Source organism: Amborella trichopoda, chromosome 1, assembly GCF_054954075.1.
Source record: "Amborella trichopoda isolate Santa Cruz 75 chromosome 1, AtrichopodaSantaCruz75HAP2 v2.0, whole genome shotgun sequence".
In the NCBI taxonomy this organism is placed as follows: Eukaryota; Viridiplantae; Streptophyta; class Magnoliopsida; order Amborellales; family Amborellaceae; genus Amborella; species Amborella trichopoda.
The window spans coordinates 57,087,491-57,113,763 of record NC_142336.1 but is presented as its reverse complement, the minus strand read 5'-3'; the positions used below and the strand labels follow the sequence as shown (position 1 = coordinate 57,113,763).

At 36.5% G+C, this 26,273-nt stretch overlaps 3 protein-coding genes across 3 annotated transcripts; 1 reads left to right on the top strand and 2 right to left on the bottom strand.

Moving 5' to 3' along the window:
* Nucleotides 1-338: 338 nt before the first annotated feature.
* On the top strand, nucleotides 339-2,982 carry LOC18440762 (taxane 2'-alpha-hydroxylase). The gene is made up of 3 exons (XM_006850900.4): nucleotides 339-1,216; nucleotides 1,900-2,030; nucleotides 2,155-2,982. The coding sequence occupies exons 1-3, from the start codon at nucleotides 396-398 to the stop codon at nucleotides 2,757-2,759; spliced, it is 1,557 nt and encodes a 518-aa protein (XP_006850963.1). The 5' UTR covers nucleotides 339-395; the 3' UTR covers nucleotides 2,760-2,982.
* A 4,495-nt stretch (nucleotides 2,983-7,477) lies between these two features.
* LOC18440763 (uncharacterized) lies at nucleotides 7,478-9,878 on the bottom strand. The gene is given in 5 exon segments (XM_011627468.3): nucleotides 7,478-8,070; nucleotides 8,412-8,441; nucleotides 8,444-8,567; nucleotides 9,419-9,637; nucleotides 9,733-9,878. Coding segments are annotated over 5 exon segments (939 nt in total). The 5' UTR covers nucleotides 9,790-9,878; the 3' UTR covers nucleotides 7,478-7,561.
* Nucleotides 9,879-13,559: 3,681 nt separating this feature from the next.
* On the bottom strand, nucleotides 13,560-25,468 carry LOC18440764 (large ribosomal subunit protein uL5). Its single transcript, XM_006850902.4, has 5 exons — nucleotides 25,407-25,468; nucleotides 25,085-25,192; nucleotides 14,906-14,948; nucleotides 14,622-14,817; nucleotides 13,560-13,967 (listed from the first exon to the last, which is right to left on the bottom strand). The coding sequence occupies exons 1-5, from the start codon at nucleotides 25,407-25,409 to the stop codon at nucleotides 13,766-13,768; spliced, it is 552 nt and encodes a 183-aa protein (XP_006850965.1). The 5' UTR covers nucleotides 25,410-25,468; the 3' UTR covers nucleotides 13,560-13,765.
* Nucleotides 25,469-26,273: the final 805 nt, after the last annotated feature.

The window sequence follows — 26,273 nt, the reverse complement described above, 5'->3', positions numbered from 1 at the left end:
CTCCAAAATTTGAGGTCCTTCAAGTTCTACCCAAAAACAGTGAATGTCGGAACTGCTCCAGGGGAGCACATCCTCTTTTGGCATATAGATTTGGCTGATTAAACTTTAGAAGAAATTTGGGATATAAGCTTTGAAATAAAAGGATGGAAGTTGTTGGGTCAAATAAGGTGGACAAAGTCAGAGGTCCACCAACCTTGTCCTTTAGGCTGAGGAAACCCCACCAAATCCTGTTTCCCAGCACCCAGATTTCACTAAAACCATCTTTCCAGGATGCACAACCCAACTACCCCTCCTCTCTTTCTCTCCTATATAAACCACCTCTACTACACAAAGCCCTCAAAACATACTTGGATTCCCCCTCAACCCACAATCCTTGAAGCCCTCTTCCTCTCAGAATGAAGCCCACATTCTTCATTCCCCTCATCTTCCTCCTCTTGTCCCAATTCCTACCTCTGAACCTCTCAATTGCACTCTCCCTCTCTCTACTCCTCTTCTCTATCTTCAAGTCCAGCGCTAGGGACTCCAACCTTCCACCCGGCCCGCTCGCCCTCCCCCTCTTCGGCAACTGGCTCCAAGTCGGGGACGACCTCAACCACCGCTTCCTTGCGTCCTTGGCCCAAAAGTACGGCAACGTCCTCCTCCTAAAGCTCGGCTGTCGGAACCTCGTAGTGGTCTCCGACCCCCAGCTCGCGACCCATGTCTTGCACACACAAGGCGTCGAGTTCGGGTCCCGGCCGAGGAACGTGGTCTTCGACATCTTCACTGGCAAAGGCCAGGACATGGTTTTCACAGTCTATGGTGACCACTGGAGAAAGATGCGTCGTATAATGACCTTGCCTTTCTTCACAGCCAAAGTGGTTCAAAACCACAAGGAAGAGTGGGAGAATGAGATTGATTTGGTAGCAAGAGATTTGGAAAAGGATTCTAGGGTGAGAGAGGAAGGGATAGTGATTAGAAAGAGGTTGCAATTGATGTTGTATAACATTATGTATAGGATGATGTTTGATTATAGGTTTGAGGCCATGGATGATCCTTTGTTTTTGCAAGCCACAAAGTTCAATGCTGAGAGGAGCCGTTTGGCACAGAGCTTTGATTACAATTATGGAGATTTCATCCCCTTGCTTAGGCCATTCCTTAGGAGTTATCTCAACAGGTGCAAAGATTTGCAGAGCAAGAGGCTGGCGTTTTTCAACAATTACTTTGTTGAAAATAGAAGGTAAGCCATCATTAGTTTCATTATAATAAATGGTATATGAAATTGAAAAAAAAAAAAAAAACCTTTTGAACTTATTCTAACCTTTTGGATGTAAGTGTTTAACATGTTGCTAATTTTGAAAGTAATATCCAAAAGGCGGTCAGTTTTAAATGTGGCCTTATTTTTATTTACATGGGGATGAGCCTTTGTGGGATCTCAATTTGAGTGTGTCCTTCCTATTTATTCATCAGCTTTCTTTATTTTGTTGTTTTCTTGAGAAATTTATTAGTCTATACTTCAGATTTGAACTATTTTGAACCTGTTTTTTAATCTAATTTCAAATAGCTCATCATTCTTTTGATTAAAGTTTAGGGAAGGTTTTATCAAAATACGCCAAACTCATCAACTACTCAACAATTTACTCGTTTTCAAATATTCCAACTTGTGATCATGTCAATTTTGATTGTATTTTGAAACTAAATGAAAAGATATTGACAAATGCTGAATAGGGCATCTTTTAGGTACATTTTGATCAATTTCCAATTTCCAATTTCCAATCGTCGCTCGACACATCAAAGTGGGCTTTGAAATTTATCACATTACACCCAGGACAAATATTAAATTATTCAACTTTTAGGTAAATTTCCATATTCTTCCTTTTTAAAAAAATTATATTCATTCAACATTTGTTTGTGTGTGTGCAGGAAAGTAATGGCTAAGAATGGTGAAAGGCATCAGATAAAGTGCGCTATCGACCACATAATTGAAGCTGAGAGGAAAGGGGAAATCACTAGTGACAATGTTCTTTACATTGTGGAGAACATCAATGTGGCCGGTGAGCACGACAAATCTCTCTCTCTCTCTCTCTCTCTCTCTCTCTCTGTTTAATCCTAGTGGTCTTTTTCAATGAAGAAGAATCCCTCTCTCACTCATGGCTAACTATTTGTTCCTCTTTGCAGCCATTGAGACCACCCTGTGGTCCATGGAGTGGGCGCTGGCCGAGCTCGTGAACCACCCCCGGGTCCAAGCCAAGCTCCGCCACGAGCTCTCGACTGTCCTTGCCGGAAAACCCGTCACCGAGTCCGATCTCGACAACCTCCCTTACTTGCAAGCTGTGGTAAAAGAGAGCCTCAGGCTCCATACCCCAATCCCCCTCTTGGTCCCCCACATGAACCTTGAGGAAGCAAAACTTGGAGGGTACACAGTCCCAAAAGAGAGCAAGGTGGTGGTTAATGCTTGGTGGCTAGCCAATAATCCAGCTTGGTGGCAAAATCCCCAAGAATTCAGGCCCGAGAGGTTCTTAGAGGAAGAGAAGAAGACTGAGGCATTGGTGGGGGGCAAAGTGGACTTCAGGTTTTTGCCTTTTGGAATGGGCAGAAGAAGTTGTCCTGGAATCATACTGGCTTTGCCAATTCTTGGTCTGGTTGTTGGAAGGCTAGTGAGTGAATTTGAGTTGCTTCCACCTCCCGGAGCCGAGAAGGTGGATGTTAGCGAGAAGGGGGGCCAATTCAGCCTCCACATTGCGAACCACTCCACCGTAGTGTTTCGACCTCTGGAGGCCTGAACCAGTACTCTGAAACTCGGCCGAGTCCGATCACAAATTATAAGGAAGTAGTAGAGTTTGTTGCCCGTGAATTCTTTGCATTTGCATCTCCCATTGTCTCTGTTTCATGTTGAGGTTCCCTTATTTATTTATTTTCAGACTTATTTGATATGTGGAAAGGTGTAAATCCTTTTGATAAGACAAAGAAATAAAAAGTGCAGTGATTTATATTCTTCTTTTGAAACAGTTGTAATTTGGATATGAAAATTTAACAGGTCAATAATCTTGAATGCTACGATCATAAATTAATCTTGAGTACTGGGTAGTACTACGATCATATATGTGGAAGAAACAAAAAAAATATAAAGCTCAAGAAAAAACTATTTTAAATTTTGTCTTTTGGATTTCGATTTTTCTTTGCGCACACCTGATTTGCACTACCATTTGAGCTGCAAAATTACGGATCTAAACAATAATGGACCGTAAGAGATTAAGGATATGTTTGAGACCCTAGTCCATCTCAAAGTCCAAAATAATAGTCTCATCTATTGCTTTAAATTCGTAATTTCTTATCCAGATCACCGAGACAAATACATCATTTCTCCAAATACGGCGGACAAAGTATACATCAATCAGCATAATGCGTCTATCCCATATGCAATCTATATGTTCTTGTGCTTAATATATAGAGGTGCGTATTGCTCCCATGTAGATGCGCTTCTCCCAGCTTTGAATTTTTTTTAGGTCTTCAAAAGACTCTTGGAGCTTGTAATATGATTATTTGCACCCCAATAGCCTATGAATGAATTTTTTTTAAGTCTTCAAAAGACTCTTGGAGCTTGTAATATGATTATTTGCAACCCAATAGCCTATCATCATTTCATATCATGGTCTACAAGTAAGCATTCTAAGACTACACAAACGCCTCTTTTGTTCCCTTGTCTACAATACTTTAACATTTTACGGCTTCTATTTTTGTGGACAAATAGCTTTTAATGTGCCATGGCTGCCACATGTGAAGTATTGTAGCGGTGCTCATTTAGTCTCTTAGTTGTAAAGCTTGGTTCCTTTAGTTTTTTCTTAAATTTTTTGTTGTTAAATTTGGATCGCTTAAATTTAAGACCTTAAGCAAGCATAAACTCACCTTTTTTTTATCTTTATTCATATGTTCTTTCTCTAAGGCTCATTACATGGATAGGTCTCCTTGACCAAGAAATTTTGCATTTAACCTGAACGCTATGATTACCATCCTCCATAAAAGTAAAAGATTGTTTAAAATGATAAAAATTTACATATACTTAAAAACTTCTTTACATATACTTAAGAAGTTCATTCCCAACATTGGCTATGTCCTTAGCTGTATTGAGCAATTTGTTTACATGGTTCACATTATCACCCTCCATTTTAAAGGAGTTGTTTTGCACGCAAATAAATTGATGGTGAGTCTTTTATATTGCATTATTTTTTTATTTTTTTTTATTTTTTTATTTTTTTATTTTTTATTTTTTATTTTTTATTTTTTTTTGGTAATTCAATAAGGAATACAGACCCTTACTTATTTTTTTCATATAGGTTATGGAATTAACTTTTTTTTAATGTGTTAGTGAGTGATAGCAGCAGCAGAATTGAAAACAACGTGGTAATGTTACCGCCATGACCTATCCCCTTTCCTGTGTTTCTTTATTTGCCTGTATTTCTTTATTTGCCGCTAGCAACTTGTTTGTCATAATTTTTAAATACCCTAATTTTTAAGTATTACCTTAATAAGATCATCTTGCATAGATGTTAGCATCCATATCTTACATATTAGGCCTCCTAAGAATTTTTTTTATTTTCTTTTATCACCCAGTGGGTCGCCCATGATTTTTTATTATTTTTTATCATAAATGATGAGATATTACATTTTTCTCTACAACAAATTATCTAGACCGTCTATTTTCAAAATTTTCAAGTGTTTATAGATCTACTTGATTTGAGCCATTTTTTAAGTTTAAGATTTTCTATTTAGAAATGAAAATAGATTTTCAAGCATTCCTAAGATTTTTGAACACCAAAATTATGTGTATGATAAAATTTGGAGGTGCCTCTTAATTAGATTATTTAAAGTTGCAACCTTATACAAACCACACTTTCTTTTCCTTTTAACATTATAAAATGTTAGGTAAAAGCTTCTATGCATTTACTAATTCAACGTAAATATTTTTACATGGAGCGGTATCGGTTACTATTTTGAGTAAATATTTTTACATGGCATTTATTTGTGGAATTTTGCATGAAGTCCTTTCTAGTTTTTAATACATTGCTTTTCAATATTTTTAGAAACTTAGTATAACATCTCTTTCAATATGGGAGCATCTATCTTCATGCCACTGCACAAATATTTGTCTTTCTATTGTGAGAGAGACTCCTCAAAAATCTCCTCTAATGTAGACTCTATCCACACCTCTTTCCTCTCTCCCTTCCCAAAAATCTCCCTCACTATCAAATATATGGGTGTATCTGTACATAAGACTATCCTAAAAACATGGTTTAAAGCATAGAAAAGTACCCCATACAGATTATTATAAGTTTTTCTAATTTTACGGTATTTACCCTATGTTTCTCTGAAGACCCATGTTACTTTTACTACATGTGTCCACCCTTTAACTCTAATTTAATAATGTAATTTAGATAGTATAAAATTTCACATTGTTTTAGAAAATCACTTTTATATGTAGTCTTAAAAAGTATGTCAATTCTAAACCGTTCAGGTAAAATAGATTATTTAAAATGTTGCAATTTTATTTCTACAAGTAAAATTACAATGTTATTTAAACTGCACCTTTATAATGTAAAAAACCCTTATAATTTAAGAAACGGTGTGGTTTCTATAAAGTTGCAAGCTTAAACAATCCAATTAAAGCGTACCTCCAAATTTTATCATATATAATTTTGATGTAAAAATTTCTTAAGATTATCATATAATATATATTTGTTTCCAATTATATAATTTTAAACTTTAAAAATAGTTAAAATCAAATAGATCTATAAACATACAAAAATCTTCATAATGGATATAGATAATGCGTTGCAAGATGTGTTATTTTTTATATTCAAAATCTTTTTTTTTTTCATATGCATACATCTCGATGTCGATCAATTAAAATATTTTTCAACATTAAAACAACCTTACAACCTTATATAATCCTTTGCCTTTTAAGAAATGTATATAGTAAAATTTTATTTTTTATACCAGGAAAAGAAATGTATATAGTAAAATTTTATTTTTTATACAAGGTCACGAATATAATTGACCTTAGATCACTTTGGTTGGTGATACATCACTAGTTGAGAACAAAGTCCCAACATAAAGTTCTCAAAAATTGCGATGCACTCAATTTCACATACATTGCACATACATTTATAGTCTATTAAATATAATTACTTACAAATTGTATTTCCTGATTTATATTTTGAATAACATTTTAAAAAACATGATAAATACCAAAAAAAAAATTATATAAAACCAAAGCACCCACCTCCAAAATTTCACTAGAAAATATCAATTAAATGCCCAAATATCCTCAAATTGATCATCTACACATCACATCAAGATACATGGACATAAAAAAAAACAAATAAATTTCATGTTTACATAATAGTACATCTTGTAATGTACTTTTGAATCCTTAATTTTCAAGATTTTCAAATTTTCATTGATCCGCTCGATCTATATTATTTTTTTTTCTTTAAATTTTATAATTAAAAACAAAAATACATTTTAAAACTATGACAAATATATACAATATTGAAACCACATTTATCTGCGTTTTACTTTGACCACACCCAATAAGTATTGACACACACACTGAGTGGCAAACTCAGAAAGGTCAAAGGTAACGAGCATTGACACCTGTAAACACCTCGATCAAATATCAATCGTCTGTAAAATCGATGTCTCGAGTATCAAACAAAGTCGGAAGTTATTCATAAGAGATTAAGACAAAAAACAGCGGGTAGAGACCTCGTACAAAATCACAGCCAATTTTCCAACAAAGGCACCAGGATTTTCCAAAATTTGAGGCGCACATAGAGCTCAAATTGAATTCACATGGATTACAAAAGAGAAGATTTCAATATTTATATTAATCTAAGCTAGTGAATGGGTCACAAATAAGATGATAATAAAAAAAAAAACACGGGTCCTAGAGAGATTGCCACGGGGTTAGTGATGTAAAGCCTGGAACAAATTCAAGAACACTTGAAGAAAGATCACGTTATCAGAAAGCTTAGAAATCCGTGTTTTTTCATGCATGAAGTCTCCCAACATCCTTTTTATAAGGAAAGTTGAGAGTCCAACGTTCCTATTCTGCTTCGAAAAAAGAGAGAGCACTTCAGAAAATAAATAATTATATATAAATGAAGTGCGTCCTGAGCAAATTTTTTCTCATATCCCCAAATATTTATCAATAAAAGTAAACATTATAAGAGACTTTGAAATGGGTGAGAAAATTTTCAATTTCAAATAAAATATATGTTGAATAAGATAAGGACTAGATTAAAAGTGGCCTTTCAATCTCAACCCAAGGGAAGTCAAAAAGTATAACTAAGCCATAGCCATGGCTACATAAGTCATAACTCAAGAGTAGAGGTACAAAAATGGCCTTTTCACTTCCAAAAAAAACACGAAGCCTTAAGTAAGCCCATTCTCACAAGCACCCCAAAAGACACCATGCACTCCTATAAACCCGGCTGCACACCTGACTAAACAACTACCTACACACATGACTATAATTACAAAACTATGGTTTTTCGTTTTCCTGGGGATAGACATCACGGATTCATCAAGCCCAAGTGCCTTCCAAAAGGGGCTTAACAGACACACTGTCACCAAACATCTTTATGATATCAGAAAAAGCAGTATTTTGTGGAACCTCAGGCTTAAGCTCTAGACCAAGCTCTTCTTCTATGTCATCAGAAGCCCCAATTAAGAGAAATTCACATCGTTCATAGTTGAGGAAGTCGGGTGGGTCTGCCGGTGCGTAGCGCCGATTACCGAAGTTTTCTTGGAGGTGTGCAGGGAACATGGGTTTCCTCTCACTCTGCAGTCCGACTGATGGTGGTGATGGCTGCTCTGGGTTCTTTATTTGGATCACAAATGAAGCCTCACTCGCTATGTTGAGTGACTCTTCAGCCTCGCGTTTGTCACTTTGAGAAGGCATCTCGAGCTTGTATATCAAGTGGGTGTGGACCTTGTTCTTCGATTTGTGCCAGACTATGCGGTATATGCCTTCACCAACGGCTCGTGCTGCGGGTTTGTGGCGCCGCCCCCTCGTTGCTGTCTCATGTTCCTCTTTGCAATACAAATAAAAAAAGGTTGTTCATGGACAATGTGTGTGTACTTCATGTGGATGTGGATGTGGAGAAACACGGAATGCGTGCATACTTGCATGATTCTTTGTGTGGGCAGGCAGTCGTGTCTACGAGAGAGATGCATTTGATTCGGCATGTACGCATATATGCATGTTTTTTCAGAGAGACCTCTCTCTCCGAAAGAGAGACGTCTCTCATCTTCAAAAAACAAAAAACAAAAAACCTCTCCTCTCATCTTCAAAAAACAAAAAACAAAAAACCTCTCCTCCTCTCTATAGAGAGAGGAGTGAAATAGGAGCGTGCTTATAACCGTTATAGTACCTCCACTTAGAGCATTCTTAACATCTTCAAGTTTGTGGTCACCATCTCTACAAATCCCCAATTAGGCTGGCCCCGGCCCACCTTCCTAGGATCCGGAAGTCTTTTCCGACCCAGAACAATGAATCGGAACAATGGTTGCTGCTCGATATTCACTTTCTTTACACAAAGAAAATATCACATTTTTAGTATGGAATCACCAAAATAATACAACCGCAAGCAACCCAACTAAATTCCAAGAAAGTTCAATAATACAACCAGAAGTCACCAATATAAGTTCCCAAACCAAAAAATAAAAAAGTCCTATAAATAAAATAAAATTCAAAATAACTTTTTTAATATTGGATCCCCACAATTAAACTAGAAATGCAGATACAAAATTCCAAAATAAGAAATAGGATTGTATGCTACACCAAGGCCGTCAACCTTAAGGATCACCTACACCAATTGAAATCTGACAGCTCGAGGGTGACACAGCTTTCAAATTTTTTTCTTTTTTTCTTTTTTTTCTCTCTTTTTTTTGGGGCCCAATTATAGAAACCCGTAGCCGTCGAACAGGTAAAAGTTAATTGTGACTTCACGATGGGCCAAAGTCAATTTCATGCGGCGGGCGTTTCCTTTTCATTTCTGGTTTTTTCATCCATTAGGACCAAATATGGCTAACTTACAGCGACCTGTACTGTCCTTAAGCCGAGGTTGACCTCGCCCGACCCGATGCCCACCTACCCTAACTTCAACAAAACGGGGTTCATAGTCATTTTGAACCGGGCAAGCGATTATGGTGTGGTTTGAATAAGGTGCCTCTCGTTTGATTGAATTAAGACCCTCCTAAATTCAATTTTTGGTGAGATGTAATTCCGATATCAAAAACCTCGCTGTTCGAAAGTCATCTTTCCATAAAATTTAAGTTCTCAAACAGCGCACATCGAGCTTATTTTTAAATTGGAAGGTTTTTCAAAATCAGACTAGAGAATTTTTCCTTTGGAAAAAAAAGAGGTATTAGTGCTAACCTCACTGCCATGTCCACCTCCAGTTGAAGTTGAGCCTCTTCTTTCACGTTTAATTTTCTTGGCCCCTTCTTTGCCGGAATGAGAGGCTTGTTTCTCTTCGACATTTCTCTCTGCTGATTCTGGCCTCAAAACCACATATAACCTCTGCACGTCGTCCACGCTGTGTGCCTCTTCCTTGTTTACCTTGGGCCTGTAAAAGAAGAATATCTCTCCTCTTTCCTATACAAACACACAAAAAAGTTCAATAATCTCTCTCTCTCTCTCTCTCTCTCTCTCTCACACACACACACAAAACGACAGAGGTTAGGAGTAACCAGAATCTGGATTTGTGAGGCATGGGGCCTAGTCTTGTATTCTTCTCCTTGTCCCATTTCCTTTCGCGTCTCCAACCAAACGACTTCCCTGCTTTGCTTTACTAGAGAGAGAGAACTTTCATGTAAGAGAGAGAGAGGTCATGGGATGTTTCAGAAAGCAGAACAAGAAAGATAAAAAGGTCAAATTCGGGACGTTAGAACATGCCGGAAAAGACACTTGTAAGCCGGAAAATGTCCATGGTATAAACGTGTCAAATGTGGAAAGTTCGACAACATTTGGGATTGTATAGCATAGCCAGGTCACAATTTTTAACTGCTACCTGTAAATATGACAGCTTAAAATCTCATATAGTTTAAAACTTCAAATAATTATACTTTTGGGTAGCTTCTGGTAAATATGACAGCTTAAAATCTCGTACAGTTTAAATAATTATACTTCTGAATATTATGTACAATGGCAAATCCTCAGCAAACCCCTTTTCGCATCTGAGGACTGATAATGGCTGTGATTTCTACGTACTAAAAAGAATAATCGTATTGTATATATTTCCGCAATATAGTATTTCATATATGTTCACAATTTTGGTGTCTAATATGTGGGACTGAAAAGTTAGTGCTTATCCGATATGTTTATATAGCAAATAAGTTTATAACTTGAAATATATAAGTAACTTTATTTCTAGAAGAAAAGTTGTAATAATATGTACTTTTTAGTTAATTTGGATAGTATAAAATATTATATTTTCTTTGAAAATGTGTTATTTTTTTGAGAAAATTATATACATATCCGTTATACTTTACGTTATTATGGATGTACCAAATAGTTTTTCATTATTATATGTATGTCCGTTTTTTACCATTTATAACTTAATTTTTTTAAAAAGATGATTTTAACTCTTTTCGGATGTTGAACATCCGAAAATAGGCCGAAAGTGTAATCTTCACATTCCCATTTTTTGGTGTTGAACATCCGAATTGAAGGGTTTTTCGGATGTTCAATATCCAAAAATAGCCCGAAAGTGTTTACATTCCTATTTTTCACATTTCACAATGATATTTTCGGATGTCCAGCATTCAAAGCCATTTTCGGACGTTAAACATCCAAAAATGTCATATTTTCGGATGCTCAACACCCAAAAATGGGAATATGAACTTTTGGCCTATTTTCTAATGTTCAACATCCGAAAAAGTTTTAAAAAAGGGTATATATGTGATTTTTGGATGTTCAACATCGGAAAAGGGTATGTATGTAATTTTCAAATGTTCAACATGCGAAAAAAGGTAAATTTATCTTTTTAAAAAAATTGCCTTATAAAAGATAAAAAACAAACATACATGTAATAACAAAAACTATTTGGTACATCCGTAATAACGTAAAATATAACGGCTATGTATGTAATTTTTCCTATTTTTTTATATCGTTTTAAAAAACTTATCAAATCTACACTATTAAAATAAAATAAATGATTTAGAATGTTACAATTTTATTTCCATAAGTAATATTACAACATTATTTAAATTGCGCCCTTGTAATTTAAGAAATATATATGATAAGACCATTAGTTTTTGATATAAGAAGGTCACAAATGTTATTGACCTTTGGATGTGAAATCACTTGGTTGGAGATATATCACTCGTTGAGCACAAAGTCCAACATAAATTTCTCGAAAGTTGTGATGCACTTCAATATGTTAGATTTCACGTAAATAACTATACATATAAAAAGATTTTATAAAATAAAAGTATTTACCTTTGAAATAAAGAGGTCACAGTCACAACCATTTGATGTGAAATCTAATATCTCGAGTGTCAAAATTCGAGAAAAATTCTTTTGAAGTTTGACCTTAGTCACTGAAATAAATGCAACCATCTAATTTCACATCTAATAGTTAAGATTGATTGTGACCATCATGTGTTAAAAATAAATGATCTTATTGTATATTTTTCCATAAATAATTGTGACCTTGCATCAAAAATAAATAGTCTATTAGTATACATTTATAGTCTATAAAATATAATTAGGAAAATTGTTTCATACGGGCTGAACCGAATGATAGCATATGAAGTCCAAAAAGTGTAAAACATTCATCTTAAAGATGGATGCAAGTAAGTGCTCTACCTAAAGACCAATGAAAACTAACAGTCCGAATATTTTCTTATTAAAATTATTATTTTTAGTTTTAAAAATTTACTTATTTTTTCATATTCATGATCTCCATGTTAGAGATTACATGTACTTAAAAATTAAGTCCAAAATGTAGCCTTGACCGCATAGAAACTGGATCCATATTATTACATACATTCGAGCACAAATTGTTTACTGTAAAAGACATAATAAATATTACCATACCTTTGAGTGGTAAACAACACCAACGAATTGGAACAAGAACGCTTGTGCAACATGATGGCCAGTATGACTTTGTTAAAAAAATGACTTCTATAAACAGTGTCAATTTATACTCAAAAGTTAATGAGTAATTGCATCAGTAAACACCTTGATGAAGTATCAATTATGTGCATGTAAAATCGATGTGTCTTGTATCAATTACTTGACGCTTGGTTATAAATGAGATTCAACATTCGATCCAAAGGGGTTTTGTAAAAAAATAAAAAGCTTAAAAGTATTTTTTGCATTTTCTCAAGGGTGCAGTTGGCATACGGATGCATCCATAGCTGTAGAGGTAAAGGGCACCTTCAAATTGGCATATGGATGCATCCATAGCTGTAGAGGTAAAGGACACCTTCAAATTTTATTATGGTATATAATTTTGACGTAAAAATGTTCTTAAGATTATCTCAAAATCTTTTTTTATATCTAATTATAAAATTTTAAATTTCAAAAAATGGTTAAAATTAAATAAATCTATAAACATATGAAAATCTTGAAAATGGACGGGGTAAATAATATGTTGTCAAATACACTATTTCTAAACCTTAAAATTTTTTTATTTTTCATGATCATACATCTCGATGTCGAGATGATCAATCAAAAGGTTTTTCAACATTAAAACTACTTTTTCCGATGAATTTTTTAGATGCATCCGTAGTTCTATATTATAAGGTTGCATCCTCATATAAACTTTTTCCTTTTCTTAATGAGAAAAAAAGGAATTGTAGGCCTGATTTTTTACTCACCCAAGTCCAGGCGAGGAATACACAACTTTAAAAACTACATAAAAGAGATTCGCAGGGCATCTAGTTACTATGGACAAAGGGAAAGCTTTACATATTTCCCCTACAAGTTCTATGAAGGGAAAGCTTTCTATATTCTTTCCATATTTCCCTACAACATAGGAGTTCTACATCCCCTTTATCCAACTGTCTATTTTTTTTAATGAAAGGTTAAAATTGCCCCATCACATCTCTACACTATTTTATTTTTAATTTTTTTCTATAAATTGTTTTCACACCAAATTTTGGATGTCCATTCCTATATTAAACTCCACTAACAGAAAAAATATAAAACAAATATTTTCAATAATATAAACAAAATACCCCTAAAAGTTTCAAAGGGTATTTTGATCATCATTTTTTATCAAAATTTTATTGTTAATATTTTTTATAAGTGCTGGCACTTGCCAGATTTCATATTCAAAAAAATTGTATTAAAAAAACTAAAAATAAAATACTTTCAAACATCGGATCTAAGATCAACCATTGAGCCACTCTGATGGTAGGGAGAACATTGAATTTCTATGTTGTAGGGGAACATAAAAACCTTTTCCAAAAGTAAATACAAGCAATTATAAAACATAAATTTAATAGTCTAGAATGCACATCTGCATGTGTGCGCGCGCTCGCAAGTGTGCAAGAGAGAGAGACAGAGAGACCAAAGCAAATCAAACTAGCATTCATCATATCACATAGTTCTCCACCACGGCTCAAAAAAACCTTGTCAAAGAAAAACAAAAAAAAAAAGGGTTGTAATCACAATCCGCAAAGAACAGTAAACTGAACTCGAATTACAGAAACAAATCTTAACAATAAGGAAGAGAATGTTGCTACAAAAAGGAAGATTGTTGCTGCAAAACGCCTAGGAAGCACCAATATTTTGGGACTTGTTCAGGATAACACCCTCATACTTGACTTGGAACCATTTCATGGCATCGTCCTTTGTGACCCTGTGTTGTATGCCAACTCGCGACTTGCACCTACGGCGACGGCCCACACGATAACCGGGCCTTTCTAGGACCACGTAAAAGTCCATACCATAGATGCCAGTAGATGGGTCATACCTGTCCAAAAAACCATTTAATCGATTAACTATCAATCACTGAAAAAGCAGAGGACACCTCATCCTCACAAAGCTCAATAGATCCCCAATAGTTCTTTGTGCTTTTCACTCTTGTAGTTCTGAAACGTAGCATGCCGCTTTAGACGGCATTGCACCAAGGGGAAGTTCATTTCAACTCAAAAAATAACGCAAATTTTAGGTGAATTCCAGCCAAGTTTTGGAAGAGAACTGAACCCAGGGAACAGGAAAAATATAAAAGGTCGGATGTATGAATAGGATGACTAAGAAAAGTGAATACAACTATCATAACAAAGTTGGAAGTTACTGAAACCATCAGAGATTTAACACCAAACAGGCTGGTCGGGACTTCGTAAAAAATCACAGCCACTTTTCAGTAAAAAAACTCTAGGATTTTCCAGAATTTGAAGCATATAGGCTTCCACAATCTGAGGAAAATACCTCTTTGACCATACAGTTTCCATGGATGCAAAGCCCCATGATATAAATTGTTTCAAAGGGAAGAGAGGAATAGAGGTGTGATTCCATATACTTGGTAGAGACTGATCAATTCATTTCCAAGCAATAAAAAGAAAAGTTGTACATAAACAAGGAAAGGGAAGGGATCACCAAAAGCCGATAGGAAAGAAAATATTACTTGATTCCAAGATCGATATGCTCTTGGATACCAAAGCCAAAGCAGCCAGTGTCACTGAAATTCCTCCTCAACAATTCATACTCCTTCACTTTCAACCCGCTCTCCAAAAGCTGCATGGCTTTCTCGCCCCTAACAGTGACATAGCAAGCAATCTTCTCATTACGCCTGATCCCGAAAGATCTAACAGTGTACCTTGCTGCAACACGAAAAAGATCAAATCATACAAAATTCTTTCCAACCAAAAAAGCATTGGCTACAACTTCGACTTAAATAGCAAAGCGTACCCTTCGAGAACACTGGAGTCTGCCCACTCAACTGTTCCAAGACCTATCAAAAATAGAATTTAATCTGGCACAGTTAAACAATCGCAATGCTAAACAAAGATGACAACATCTTACAATGATAATCTGAGATTTAGACAAAAAGGAGAGCCTTGAATCATGTTAACTAACCAGAAGAAGCCCAAAAAAAAAAGACCAATACCTCTCATATTCCTATGCATGTCATTGTGTTCAATCAGTATTCAGTAATTCTTTAGATGATAAAGAATTCTTTAGATAAGAAAAAACAATGACTACTCGCATCCTATCCAAATGACCGACTGCAAAACCTTGAACCATGATCAGTATTTCTCCTCATAAAAGAGCAAAGTATAGTGGGGGATGCGCACAGAATTAATTAAGGTATGGACAAGTGCAGCACCAGAGATGCACTTTCGAAAACTTTGACATTATAGATTTCATGAATGCAAGTCTGGTCCTCTTATTTTTACCACAATAAATTAACACGAAGGTCAAATCCAGTAGGGGACCCAAAGGAAGAAACTATCAATTCTTGGAAACTTCCAGTGGCTACCCCTATCCATGGTATTCTCAAGTCGAAAATCCATAATATTTAACTTGCTATCGACATGCATTTTCACAAAGTGTAGGTGTTGTCAAGGCGACTTAGCATAATACTTCTAATACTTTCTGATATAAGTCTTTATGCCATCTTCAAATCATTAAATTAGTCAAATCCTCCTGCCTGAATCTAGCAACAAAACTCAACTTTTGAAGCCATTTCAACTCCAAAATGCATCATCAAACTTTAGGGTTTGAAGTCTTTTGATGTTGGAACTCAGCTTTACTATTTAATAAATTGACATAATAATATACGCAGCGGATTACAATAAACCATTTTTCTTCTTAGAACCAGCTAAATAAACAAAAATCAGTCTATAGAATACAAAAGCATGTCACTGAATATTTGCCAATGGTAATGATACAATCATGCTCACCAAAATAGGCTCTTGCAACAAGGTTTGGTAAATGACTTTTACTGTTTGATAATAAATGTGTAAAGGGTGAGGTTTGCATAAGGTGCCAACATTATAGTATTGAAGTCAGGCGCAGCACAAGACAATACTGAAAGATGCAGTTTTGGTGCTGGAAAGCCTTGCGATGGCATGAAAATTCCCTAGTTGTGAAATATAAAGATCCAAAAATGGTGAGGATCAAACATATCTATAAACACTTAAAAATCTAGAAAATGGACGGTCCAGATAATATATTAGAAGATGAGCAATTTGAGGACAATAAATCCTTTTTTTTCATATTCATGAATCGAGGTCAAGATGATCAATCGAAGGGTTTCAAGAGTCAGAACAGCTTTTTCCGGTGGGTTTTTTAGGTGTACTTACTTTCTACAGTACAAGGTTGGCACCTTATATAAACTTTTTCCTCTAGCAAATGCCCATAAATAAGTGATTAATAATGTACTTAAAATGAATAGATTCTTACATTTTTATAGAAAAAAAATCATCCATTTTGTTAGAACTTTGTCTTAGGTAATCTCAGAAATTTCCCTTTTTTACTCTTTTAATATCTGAAAGAAAACCAAACTAATTCATGAAAGTATTTGCACCTCTGAATTAATTATATTCTCAACAAGCCTGAAATGAAATATTTAAAACTTAAACTTGAGAGACAGCCTGATCAAAGCCAATACAATCAATACTCAGAGAATCAAAACCCATTTTGGCAAACCATATCCAGGCTGTAAAATTAAATCACTTTGGAAGAGACTCATAGAAATGGGGCATGCATTCTTTAAGTTTTAAGGATTGCAATTCACTAGTGGAACTCACAATCTCACAACATGAAAAAAGGACATCTAGACCTCAATCAGTTTTTGCAAGTAATAGTCAATTTTTATGTTGTTTTCACCATTATTTTTTGCTTGCGATAAATTTTTTATCCCAGGTCCAAGAGCAGATTCTGCAGAACAACTAAGAAATTAAAACTAATTTGTTCCACGAAAAGGAGCATCTTCTGTTATATAGGGCAGTGAAGTTGTACTGCTGCAGAACTGTTTCCAGCTGGATCAGAGGATTCAACCATCAATTATATCTCCATGTGAGGGAAAACCATCAATAGCCAGCTCTATTGAAGAGGCTTTTCTAAGGACTAGAAACCAAAAGAGACAACGGAAAGGTGCAAAAAAGATAAGATGGAAAAGAGGTAGAAAAAGAAGAGCAGCGAGAAATAGATAGACGAGAAGGGCCAGCCCAGCCCATCCCTACCTGAATATCGCCTGGTCCACAAATTTTGTCCCAAGGGCAGGACGACCAGGCCGGGCCTGGTACAAGCCCTTTCACCTGGCCCAACAAAAAAACAAGGTCGGGCTGACCCGGGCCTAGGCCATTGCCCCATTGGCCAGGTCCAGATAGGTCCTTTCCAGGCCCATTGCCACCCTTGGTGACAATCTCCATGGGTTGGAAAGATTCACAAGAAACAACAACTTTACTATCTGCATACAGTCATCTTATTGATAACAAATCCCTCATATAGTATTCCTCACGTCCTGTCGGGAGTCCCAGGGCACCACTTTTTCCAAGCAAGCTTCTCTTGCCGAGATCGAAAGCGCTTCACGTATATCGCCACCCCTTGAAATCAGTGAACTTGCAAAGCTTCAACTCGATCTTTTCTTTCAATGGAGCTTTAAAGTTAAAGCTCCTCCCCCCCTCTAACACTCCTCTCTCACGACGTCTCTCTTCTCCTTCCTTTCTCTCTCTGATATGTACTCCACGCACTTATCAAAAATTAACCTCGAATAAGGGTGAGACCCCCATTTTAAAGAAGGGGAATAGACAACAGGCTCCCAGTAGTTAAGTGGCCACTCACAGGTGGATGGGCACCCCTTGGTTGTCAATGTGCCCTTTTTTGAGATTTGGTGTTTCCTTATCGATCATTTATTTTAGAGATGGTATAGCGTTTATGAGTGCACAAGCACCACTTGACGGCTCAGATTGAACGGGTCCGAGGGCCAAAAATTTGTTTTGCTTTTTTATTTTTTACAAATTATTTGTACGTAAAAATTAAGGCATTCCTACATCTTTATAGCATGGACCCAATAAGCAATGAAGTAAAATACATCAATTAAAAATTTGTCAAGGGTACCCCTAAATGTTTCACGGGTATTTCGATCAATTTCTTATTTGAATTACTTCCATGTTTTTCCTTTATTGAGTGCGCCTTACAAATATGCATGTATGGACATACCCGATTACTTTCACATGAATTGAATTCATAAATGAAAATAAAAAACCACATTAATCTCAGGCCCTAGGATTGGCCAAGATTCACTTGGATCTTTGAAAGGGTTCCTAAGTACTCTTCAAGTGTCTACATGATGTGGACACTATACCTTTCGTCTTCTTATTATTGTGAAGTGACCATTTTCACTCTCATGATTTTGATGGATCCATAAGAAATAGCCCTTATCAAGACAATGTACATAATTCCCTCTCTTCACTTGTAGGGGATAGGCCTAAAGAATGCACCTCATTTATAATGTCTCATAAGGTTGATAGAAGGAGAATGCTCTATGCTTACAAAGAAGTATCCCCCATTATGTAGCCCTTTAAGGATCATAGGATGAAAATGCTTCATAGTTATAAGGACATCCCAACTAGGAGGGGAATGATCCACACATGGCCTCAGAAGGCGACCCACTCTCTTCTTAAAAGGCACAAGGACCCCACAAAGCAATAGAATTGAGGAGAGAAAAGGAACTCTTTCTTTTGGGGCAGGGACACCTAATTGTCTGGAAAGAATGTGGGGACAAAGCATGACACCGCAAAGCGAAAAAGTGGGGTGTTGCCCCCATCTTCTCAAGACGGAAAGTGGGCTCCTAAGGGACAGAAAAGGGAGTGCGAACACCATCTTCTAGAGATAGAATATACAGCATGGGCCTCACAAGAACCCAGACTTTAGGGGAAGATTGTAATTTAAAAGAACACTTTTCTCATACCCATAAATGCCCCCATCAACAAACATGCCACCAGGGTCCACTGAAGACAATTCAAAAGACAGCAACAGTAGTAGGACTTTAAATATCATCCCTTGGTGGCATGACGCATTTTACCACCTAAGAAAACCTGCCTGGGTGACCAAGGATAATCCTCTGCTTCCAAATTACCAATCCCTTGTTGTCGAGGGCCCAAAACATGACCCTAAAGTCCCAGCCCCAATGATAGATAAGTGGACCAAGTCCAGCACTATTGCACAACCTAGTGAGACAGTTTTTTTTGGCATTTTAAAATTGGGTTAGATGTAATTCGAACATGAGTAATGGTCACTAGCATGCATACACACTAACTATTAAGTCCCCTCCCCCCCCCCCCCCCATGTTAGTTGCATATTGTTTTTACTTGTAAATTACGTAATACATATAATATTCCATACATATATGAGTTATACTCTCTCTCTCTCTCTCTCTCTCTCTCTCTCTCTCTCTCTCTCTCACACATAAAACCCAATCTCACTACCACACCTAGAAGAAAACCAAGTATTTCTATCCATCAGTTGTTTCTCTATAGATGCAAAGTACCAAACACAAGCCTGGAATGGCCGATTTATGGGTTAGACTTGCGGGTGGGTGGGGTTTTTTTTTTTGGTTGGGGGGAGGGGATAGCAAAAATGGCTTCGTGTAGAAAGTGACTTACTAGTAGGGTTCACTTTGTGTAAAGAGAAAGAGAGCCAAGTTCTTATAGTTTTTTTTTTTTGTTTGTTTGTTGGGGGCGTTTAGAGAGCTTTGTGGATTAGAAAAAAAGAAAGAGAGAGCTAGCGATGTGTAATATTGATTGAGCATCCAAATAGAGAGACAAAGATAGATAAATCAAGTGTTATGCATATATGTATGGAACATCATATCTATTATACATTTTAAAAAATAGCATACAACTAGAGAGGTGGATCCTTATTGGTTAGTGTGCATATATGCTAATCACCATTGCTCATGTTAGAATCCTCAGACCCACACTTCAAAAATTTTGAATGCATTCAAAATGCCCCTTCACAACTCAAGCGAAGTTGCTCCAAGACATTTCCAACCATAGATTTGAACAATCTTTCTCTTCGTAGTCTTTTTTGTCATTTGATATGTGACTTTGTGCTACTGAGGAAAACTCATTTGGAGAGAAGAAATATAGAGGGGTGAAAGTATTTTTGCCCATAGAGAGTAAGAGTTGCATTTGAAGAGAGAGTGCGCAAGAGAATGAAAGAAAAAATGAAAAACAAGGCGCCATGGAGGATGGAGGAGGAAACTGAGAAAGAAGGATGGATTGAAAACAGCAAGCATGTCAATTGTTCCTACCCCCTCCAAGGAATCTTTCATATTCTCTTACTCCCACATGCGCTCTCTCTTAATTGCTCTCTCTTATTTAGTTTATCTATTGTTGTTTGTTCCAATTCCTCAACTCTCCCCCAATTTCTCCCATAGGTCAAAAAGGCGCAACCCATCTCTTACTTTCTTGCTCTCTAACCCTTTGCCATCAAATAGTAGAAGATCATACAACCAAATAACAAAAAACTATAAATGACAGAATACATGGAACAACTATAGAGAGGTCAAGATACCGAAAATTGGAAAAATCAGAAAGAGAAATGCAATTGAGAAAGGATCCAATGCACGCCATAAGTAGGGTTAAGCGCTATCCAGACCCATCCCACCCATTAGATGGGAGGGGCCAAGATGGGCAACCAAGCAGCCTAGTACCCTAATAACTCAATCATTTTCCTTTAAAAAAAAAAAAAAACTTGGGACCTTGATAAGAATGGAAAATCTAGATATTCTGATGGGGCACCTCTTCTCCCTCTATCACCCAATTCTCTTCGAACATAACCTCATAACCCTAGAAGATCCATAACCTTAGAAGATCCACCACAAATGCAAGGGCTTTATCTATCTCCTTACCATAAATTGTTTTGTTCGAGAAACCATAGGACATAAAATCATGGGATATATAAGAGAATGATAATACAGGTCCCTCCATGTCTAAATAGGGAAAGAAGAAATGAAAGGCACCCCATTTTACAAATCAAACTTTGAGTTGCAGGACATTAGAATTAAAGACAACTTGCAATGGTTTCTTATGAGATACGAATAAATAAATGGCGAAGAAAATTCAGAGATGAGCATAGATGAGCAGTGCGTAAGGAGTAGAGAAGGATAGAAAGGTGGAGCGATAGTTGTGTGTAGAAATGGAGAATTTGGACCTTGGAAAATATAGGGCCGAGAGATAAAGGAATAGTAATTTCTTCTCCATGCAGTTTATGAGCATCTGGTATAAATCCTTCTGAATGAGAGATGTAAATAAGTGCACCAAATGAATGAGTTGAGGCTGGCGACAGTCATTTTTCAAGACAAAACATGGGAGATAAATGGCTCCCGGAGCATAAAGAAGCAAGGAAAAATGTCGGTAATAATAAAGATAATGGAAAAATCCTTAAAGAGATAGAGAAAACAAGGTTGAGGAAGGTTCCCTGAGAAAAAAGAACATGAAGGAGAGATAAAGAGGGTGGGCTAGCGCATAAGTGGGCGAGCCAGACAAAGGACAAGGCAGGCACCTGGCTTGTTCAAACAAAGACGGAGAAGACTGACCTCACCCATCTAGAGACTAAGGAGAAAAAGAAAAAGGAACCTAAAATTATGAGCCAAAAATTGACAAGGTTTATTTTATAAGGAAAATATCCCCTTATCCCCTATTTTTAACTTATATATCTCATGAGACCCAAGAATTGAAAATATTACTTGTAAGCAAAAAGTCTCCATCTTTTCTATCTTACAACCCCCTAAACCCATTTGACCATGTATTATTGACCTCAACAATTTATGAAATGACTCCCTTCCCTCAAAACCTAACTTCTAACCTATGCCCTCTCTCTCTAAACTCAATCTCTCCCTCTCTCTAAACTTAGCACCACCATCCGCCACTCTTTGAACCGCGAGCACTTAGTCTCTCCCTCACTCTCTCTAAACTTAGCCACCACCATCCGCCACTCTCGAACCGCGAGCGTCACCCCGTCCCGCCACCACCACTCTATACACAAACCCCCGTTTTCCCTCTCCAAACCATACACAACCCCTTCATCCATAACCCTTAGCCCCCGCTTTCTCCCCCCTTCTCACTTTTCCAGCAACCCCCTCTACTTTTACGGCAAAAAAACGCTGCCAAGATGACGAGAGCAATGGCTCCAGCTAAATTTCCGGCCAAAATCAGCACCATTGGGCCTTGCCTTCGCTTTGGTGTCACCTTTTCTGGCTTATTTAAAGGGAACTCTGAAATTTCCAGCCAAAATCAGCACCAAATTTCCGACCAAAATCGCGACCTCTAAAACTTCACATGGCTTATTTACGGTTCCCGGAAAAAGTAGTTGGTCCTTGGTTTACCAAGTTTCCAAAGGCGGAATTCAGCCACTCAGGTCATTGTGGGTCAGATCCAGCCCAACAAAAATGGGGAGATTTCCTAAAGTTTCAGGGATTCTACCTGAAAATCTACTGTAGGAGAGATTTAAAGTCCCAAAAATTTGTCTTAGTTTGCCGATTTCTTTTGGGATTGAGCCATTAAATTGGTTATCCGATAGAGAGATAAATGGAGGATGTAGGTTAACGGGTTTAGAGAGAGAGAGAGAGAGAGAGAGGGCGTAGGTTAACGGGTCAGATGGAGGTTAGGTTTTGAGGGACGGGAGTCATTTCATAAGTTGTTGAGGTCAATAATACATGGTCAAATGAGTTTAAGGGGTTGTAAGATGGAAAAGATTGAGACATTTTGCTTACAAATAATATTTTCAATTCTTGGATCTCATGAGATATAGAAGTTGAAAATAGGGGATAAGAGGATATTTTCCCTATTTTATAAGTATCATTTTTAAATTGGGTGACCAATCTACTTGGACAATCTGTGCCTCACCCCTCCCCACCCAAAAATCCAATGGTAGATCGGTAGGAAGGGTGATTGCTTTGGAATCTATGAATCCTTTCCCAAGGGAATTCTAGAAAGAAGAAGATTATCGTTGACCACCTAGGTGATACATTGCACCACGCAAAACAAGGCCCCAACAAAATCTGTTACCAAAGAATAAGATCTTAACAACAAAGGCTATCTCCAGTCTCTAAAGTGGTTTGCTGGCAGACCCCACCACGATATTGTCAAGAGCGGGCAATTTTGGGCTCAAGAGAACCGCTCTATTAACTACTACACTCCTCTTACATTTTTTTTATCCATTGGGCCTCACACGCCACATTTTCTCTCTAGCAAACATGTCCCATGCCCCACTACGACGAATCAAGGAATTGGGGTTACCAAAGAATAAGATCTTAACAACAAAGGCTATCTCCAGTCTCTAAAGTGGTTTGCTGGCAGACCCCACCACGATATTGTCAAGAGCGGGCAATTTTGGGCTCAAGAGAACCGCTCTATTAACTACTACACTCCCCTTACATTTTTTTTATCCATTGGGCCTCACACGCCACATTTTCTCTCTAGCAAACATGTCCCATCACTACGAGGAATCAAGGAATTGGGGTCCCACGCCCGTTTTAAGAGAAAACCCTTCATTTCCCCCATTTTCTGATTCTTTCTAGGGCCACACCCTTAGGAAAGGAAATAAAGCAGTGTAAGGACATGTAGAAACTATTCTGTCTATTTAATTGGTGGTTTACATCACTTTTTTTTTTAAGTTCCATGGTTCACATGGTTATTGAGCATAGTCCCCCCCTGCCAAACTATATAAAAGGGGTTGCTTTCTAGAGAAACATAGTCCTTTTTATGCCCTATATTTTACATAGATTGAAAAAAAGCATATTCTCTTATCCAAAAGAGATTCATTTTCATGACAAAATGGACCAGAACTAAAAATTGTTAAAAGGATCAGAGCACAGTTCAATAAATTCCCATGAAGATGTTCTTCTCTCATAGTTCAATCAAAATAGTGAGAAAAAACCAATCAAATCATGACAAAGAAGGGGCTAATGACGAGGCACCACAACTTGTCAACCATTGGGATTCTTTCTCCTGCAAAAATCCAGATGTGCTCAAACAATAGGCCCTCATTGTGTCTCCCCATTCCTTTATATAATAAGATCATCAGCCTCATATGAGGCCAGCTTCAGTGAAGATGAAGTTTGCAGTACATGAGCTAAATGAGGTCATACAATCCAGTAAACAATTAATTTCTATCTGAAAAACTCTGCATTGTAAATAAATGGTAAAAGCATTGAACTGATATTACTAGCATATAAACCACCTCTTAATCTAATTTATTGCTAGGATCTTAAGCTCATGCAGCCCACCAAAGGAGAGAATATGTTCTTAGAAATGAAAATTCCATGCTAACAAGAACCCATATAGCAGAAGAGAGCAAAACAACTAAATTATTGAAGATTGAAAACTTAATGAAACAAAACAACTCAACAGAGCAGTTAAAATAGAGCTTCCGATATAACTGTGGCCAATGATTGAAACCATAAAATTACCATATTAAAATGACTATATAATCCTTTTGCATTTCAACCTTGATTTCAGACAATGTTACAACACCCACCTCATGCACAATATAACGAGACACTTCATGCACATACTAAAAACACAGTGATTGGTTAAAAAGCATATAAGGAAAAAAAAACCTTTATTTTGGGGGGGAAATGGGTAAAACAAACTGAAATAAAATTGCTAGTCAAGACAAAGATGTCAATCTTATACAACATGTTAGAAAATGTCAATTGTGAAATCATATAAGACACATTTAAAACATAATCAATGCAAAGAAGAATAGCCCGATCTTTTTTTCTGTTGTCAAACTATTTTCTATGATTTATCATTTTTCTAGACTTTATCATGCACAAGAAACAAATCACTACTCCAAAAGATATAAATCAAGACCATGATCATTTTCAAAAATTCTCGTCAACCCATATTGCCAATAAATAACAGATCCATATTACAGAATAATTTACAAGCAAATAGTGATTCAATGAATAAATGCACACTTCTTTTTTTTTTTGTTTATTTACCAAACAATGTCAATGAAATTTGAGTTTCCGAACACTACAAGATCCATATAAAATACTAAACTACGAAAGTACAGCTCATAATATTTACTAGAGAACAAAAGAAATAAAGTACAGAAAAGTGAGATTACTTTAGCGGCCCTGGTGAGTCTATCTCCGCTCTCTCCAACAGAAATGTTCAGTACCAACTTCTGGACCTTGATCTCCCTCATTGGGTTTGTGAGCTTCTTCTCTGAAGCCTAAGAAATCCAACAAAAATATCGAAATAAATACCTGGTAAAATTCAAATACCTAGTGTAACATAGAAGCATGGAGCAATATTAATGGAGGATTGAAATATAAGAGTTGCAGAAAAGGTCACGAGTAGGGAAAATGATATAGAGAGAAAGAGAACTATGTCGAGCTAGAGAGATAGTTAGGACGTTTTGAGGAGAGATAAACCATGCCGCTCACCATGGCTTCTCTGCAACACAACTCGGGACCTCTGGTTTTTGGGTGAAGAAGTAAAAACCCTAGAGTTCTGTCTCGCAAGTAGATATTTAGTACTGGAAAAATGACCGAAAAGGCCCAAACTTTTACTTTAAATATCTATACGAGGCCGCAGCTTTTTCTGAATGACGAAAGAGTCATGTTGAGTATGTTCTACTATGGTCTATGGGGGAGTGTACCATATTCCGCAGGTTTATAGTGTATGATACATGGGGAAATCCACCGCCAGTTCCGTATGAATGATGGTGGATAATCATAGTTTTTAACTATGGGCATTCTTCTGATAATGCTAATCTCCATCGTCCATCGTTCAAAACTAAGACCGGATATCTACCTGGTAAAATTCAACCACACTTTCAGAAAACCATGTTTGTGGTATTTGTGTGACTCAAAATTTTGTACACATACTCTCTTCATCTCAATAATCAATCCCAAAAAAAAAGTTTGATTTGAACTCTAGATTTGGTCGAAATGAGATCCCTCTAACAACGAATTTAGACCATTCATTTAGTGAATTTCAAGATCTTAGCTTTTACAAATTTAAATCATTACATTTTTTTTTAATATTATTCATCTAATGATAATAAAGCCATTTAAAAAATTTAGAAATAAAAAAATCTTTCTAAGGCATCGATCTAAGCATCTTATCAAAATAGACGATCTATGTTAATTGGGCTAAAAACATACATTCGAAGTTGCGTTTTTTAATTTTTTCTTTTTTGTGATTGTTCATTAGAATGAAAAGAGTGTATATTTTAAAATTTGAATCAAACAAAGTACCTAAATATGGTTTTTGAAGGTTGTTGCATTATATTGCTGTGCAACCGTTGC

Coding starts and splice junctions, on each gene's coding strand:
- LOC18440762 (XM_006850900.4), top strand. CDS start 396: ATGAAGCCCACATTCTTCATTCCCCTCATCTTCCTCCTCTTGTCCCAA. Junction 1,217..1,899: donor TACTTTGTTGAAAATAGAAG/GTAAGCCATCAT, acceptor GTGTGTGTGCAG/GAAAGTAATGGCTAAGAATG. Junction 2,031..2,154: donor GGAGAACATCAATGTGGCCG/GTGAGCACGACA, acceptor TCCTCTTTGCAG/CCATTGAGACCACCCTGTGG.
- LOC18440764 (XM_006850902.4), bottom strand. Junction 14,949..25,084: donor GACTCACCAGGGCCGCTAAA/GTAATCTCACTT, acceptor TATTTTTGATAG/GTCTTGGAACAGTTGAGTGG. Junction 14,818..14,905: donor GACTCCAGTGTTCTCGAAGG/GTACGCTTTGCT, acceptor TTCGTGTTGCAG/CAAGGTACACTGTTAGATCT.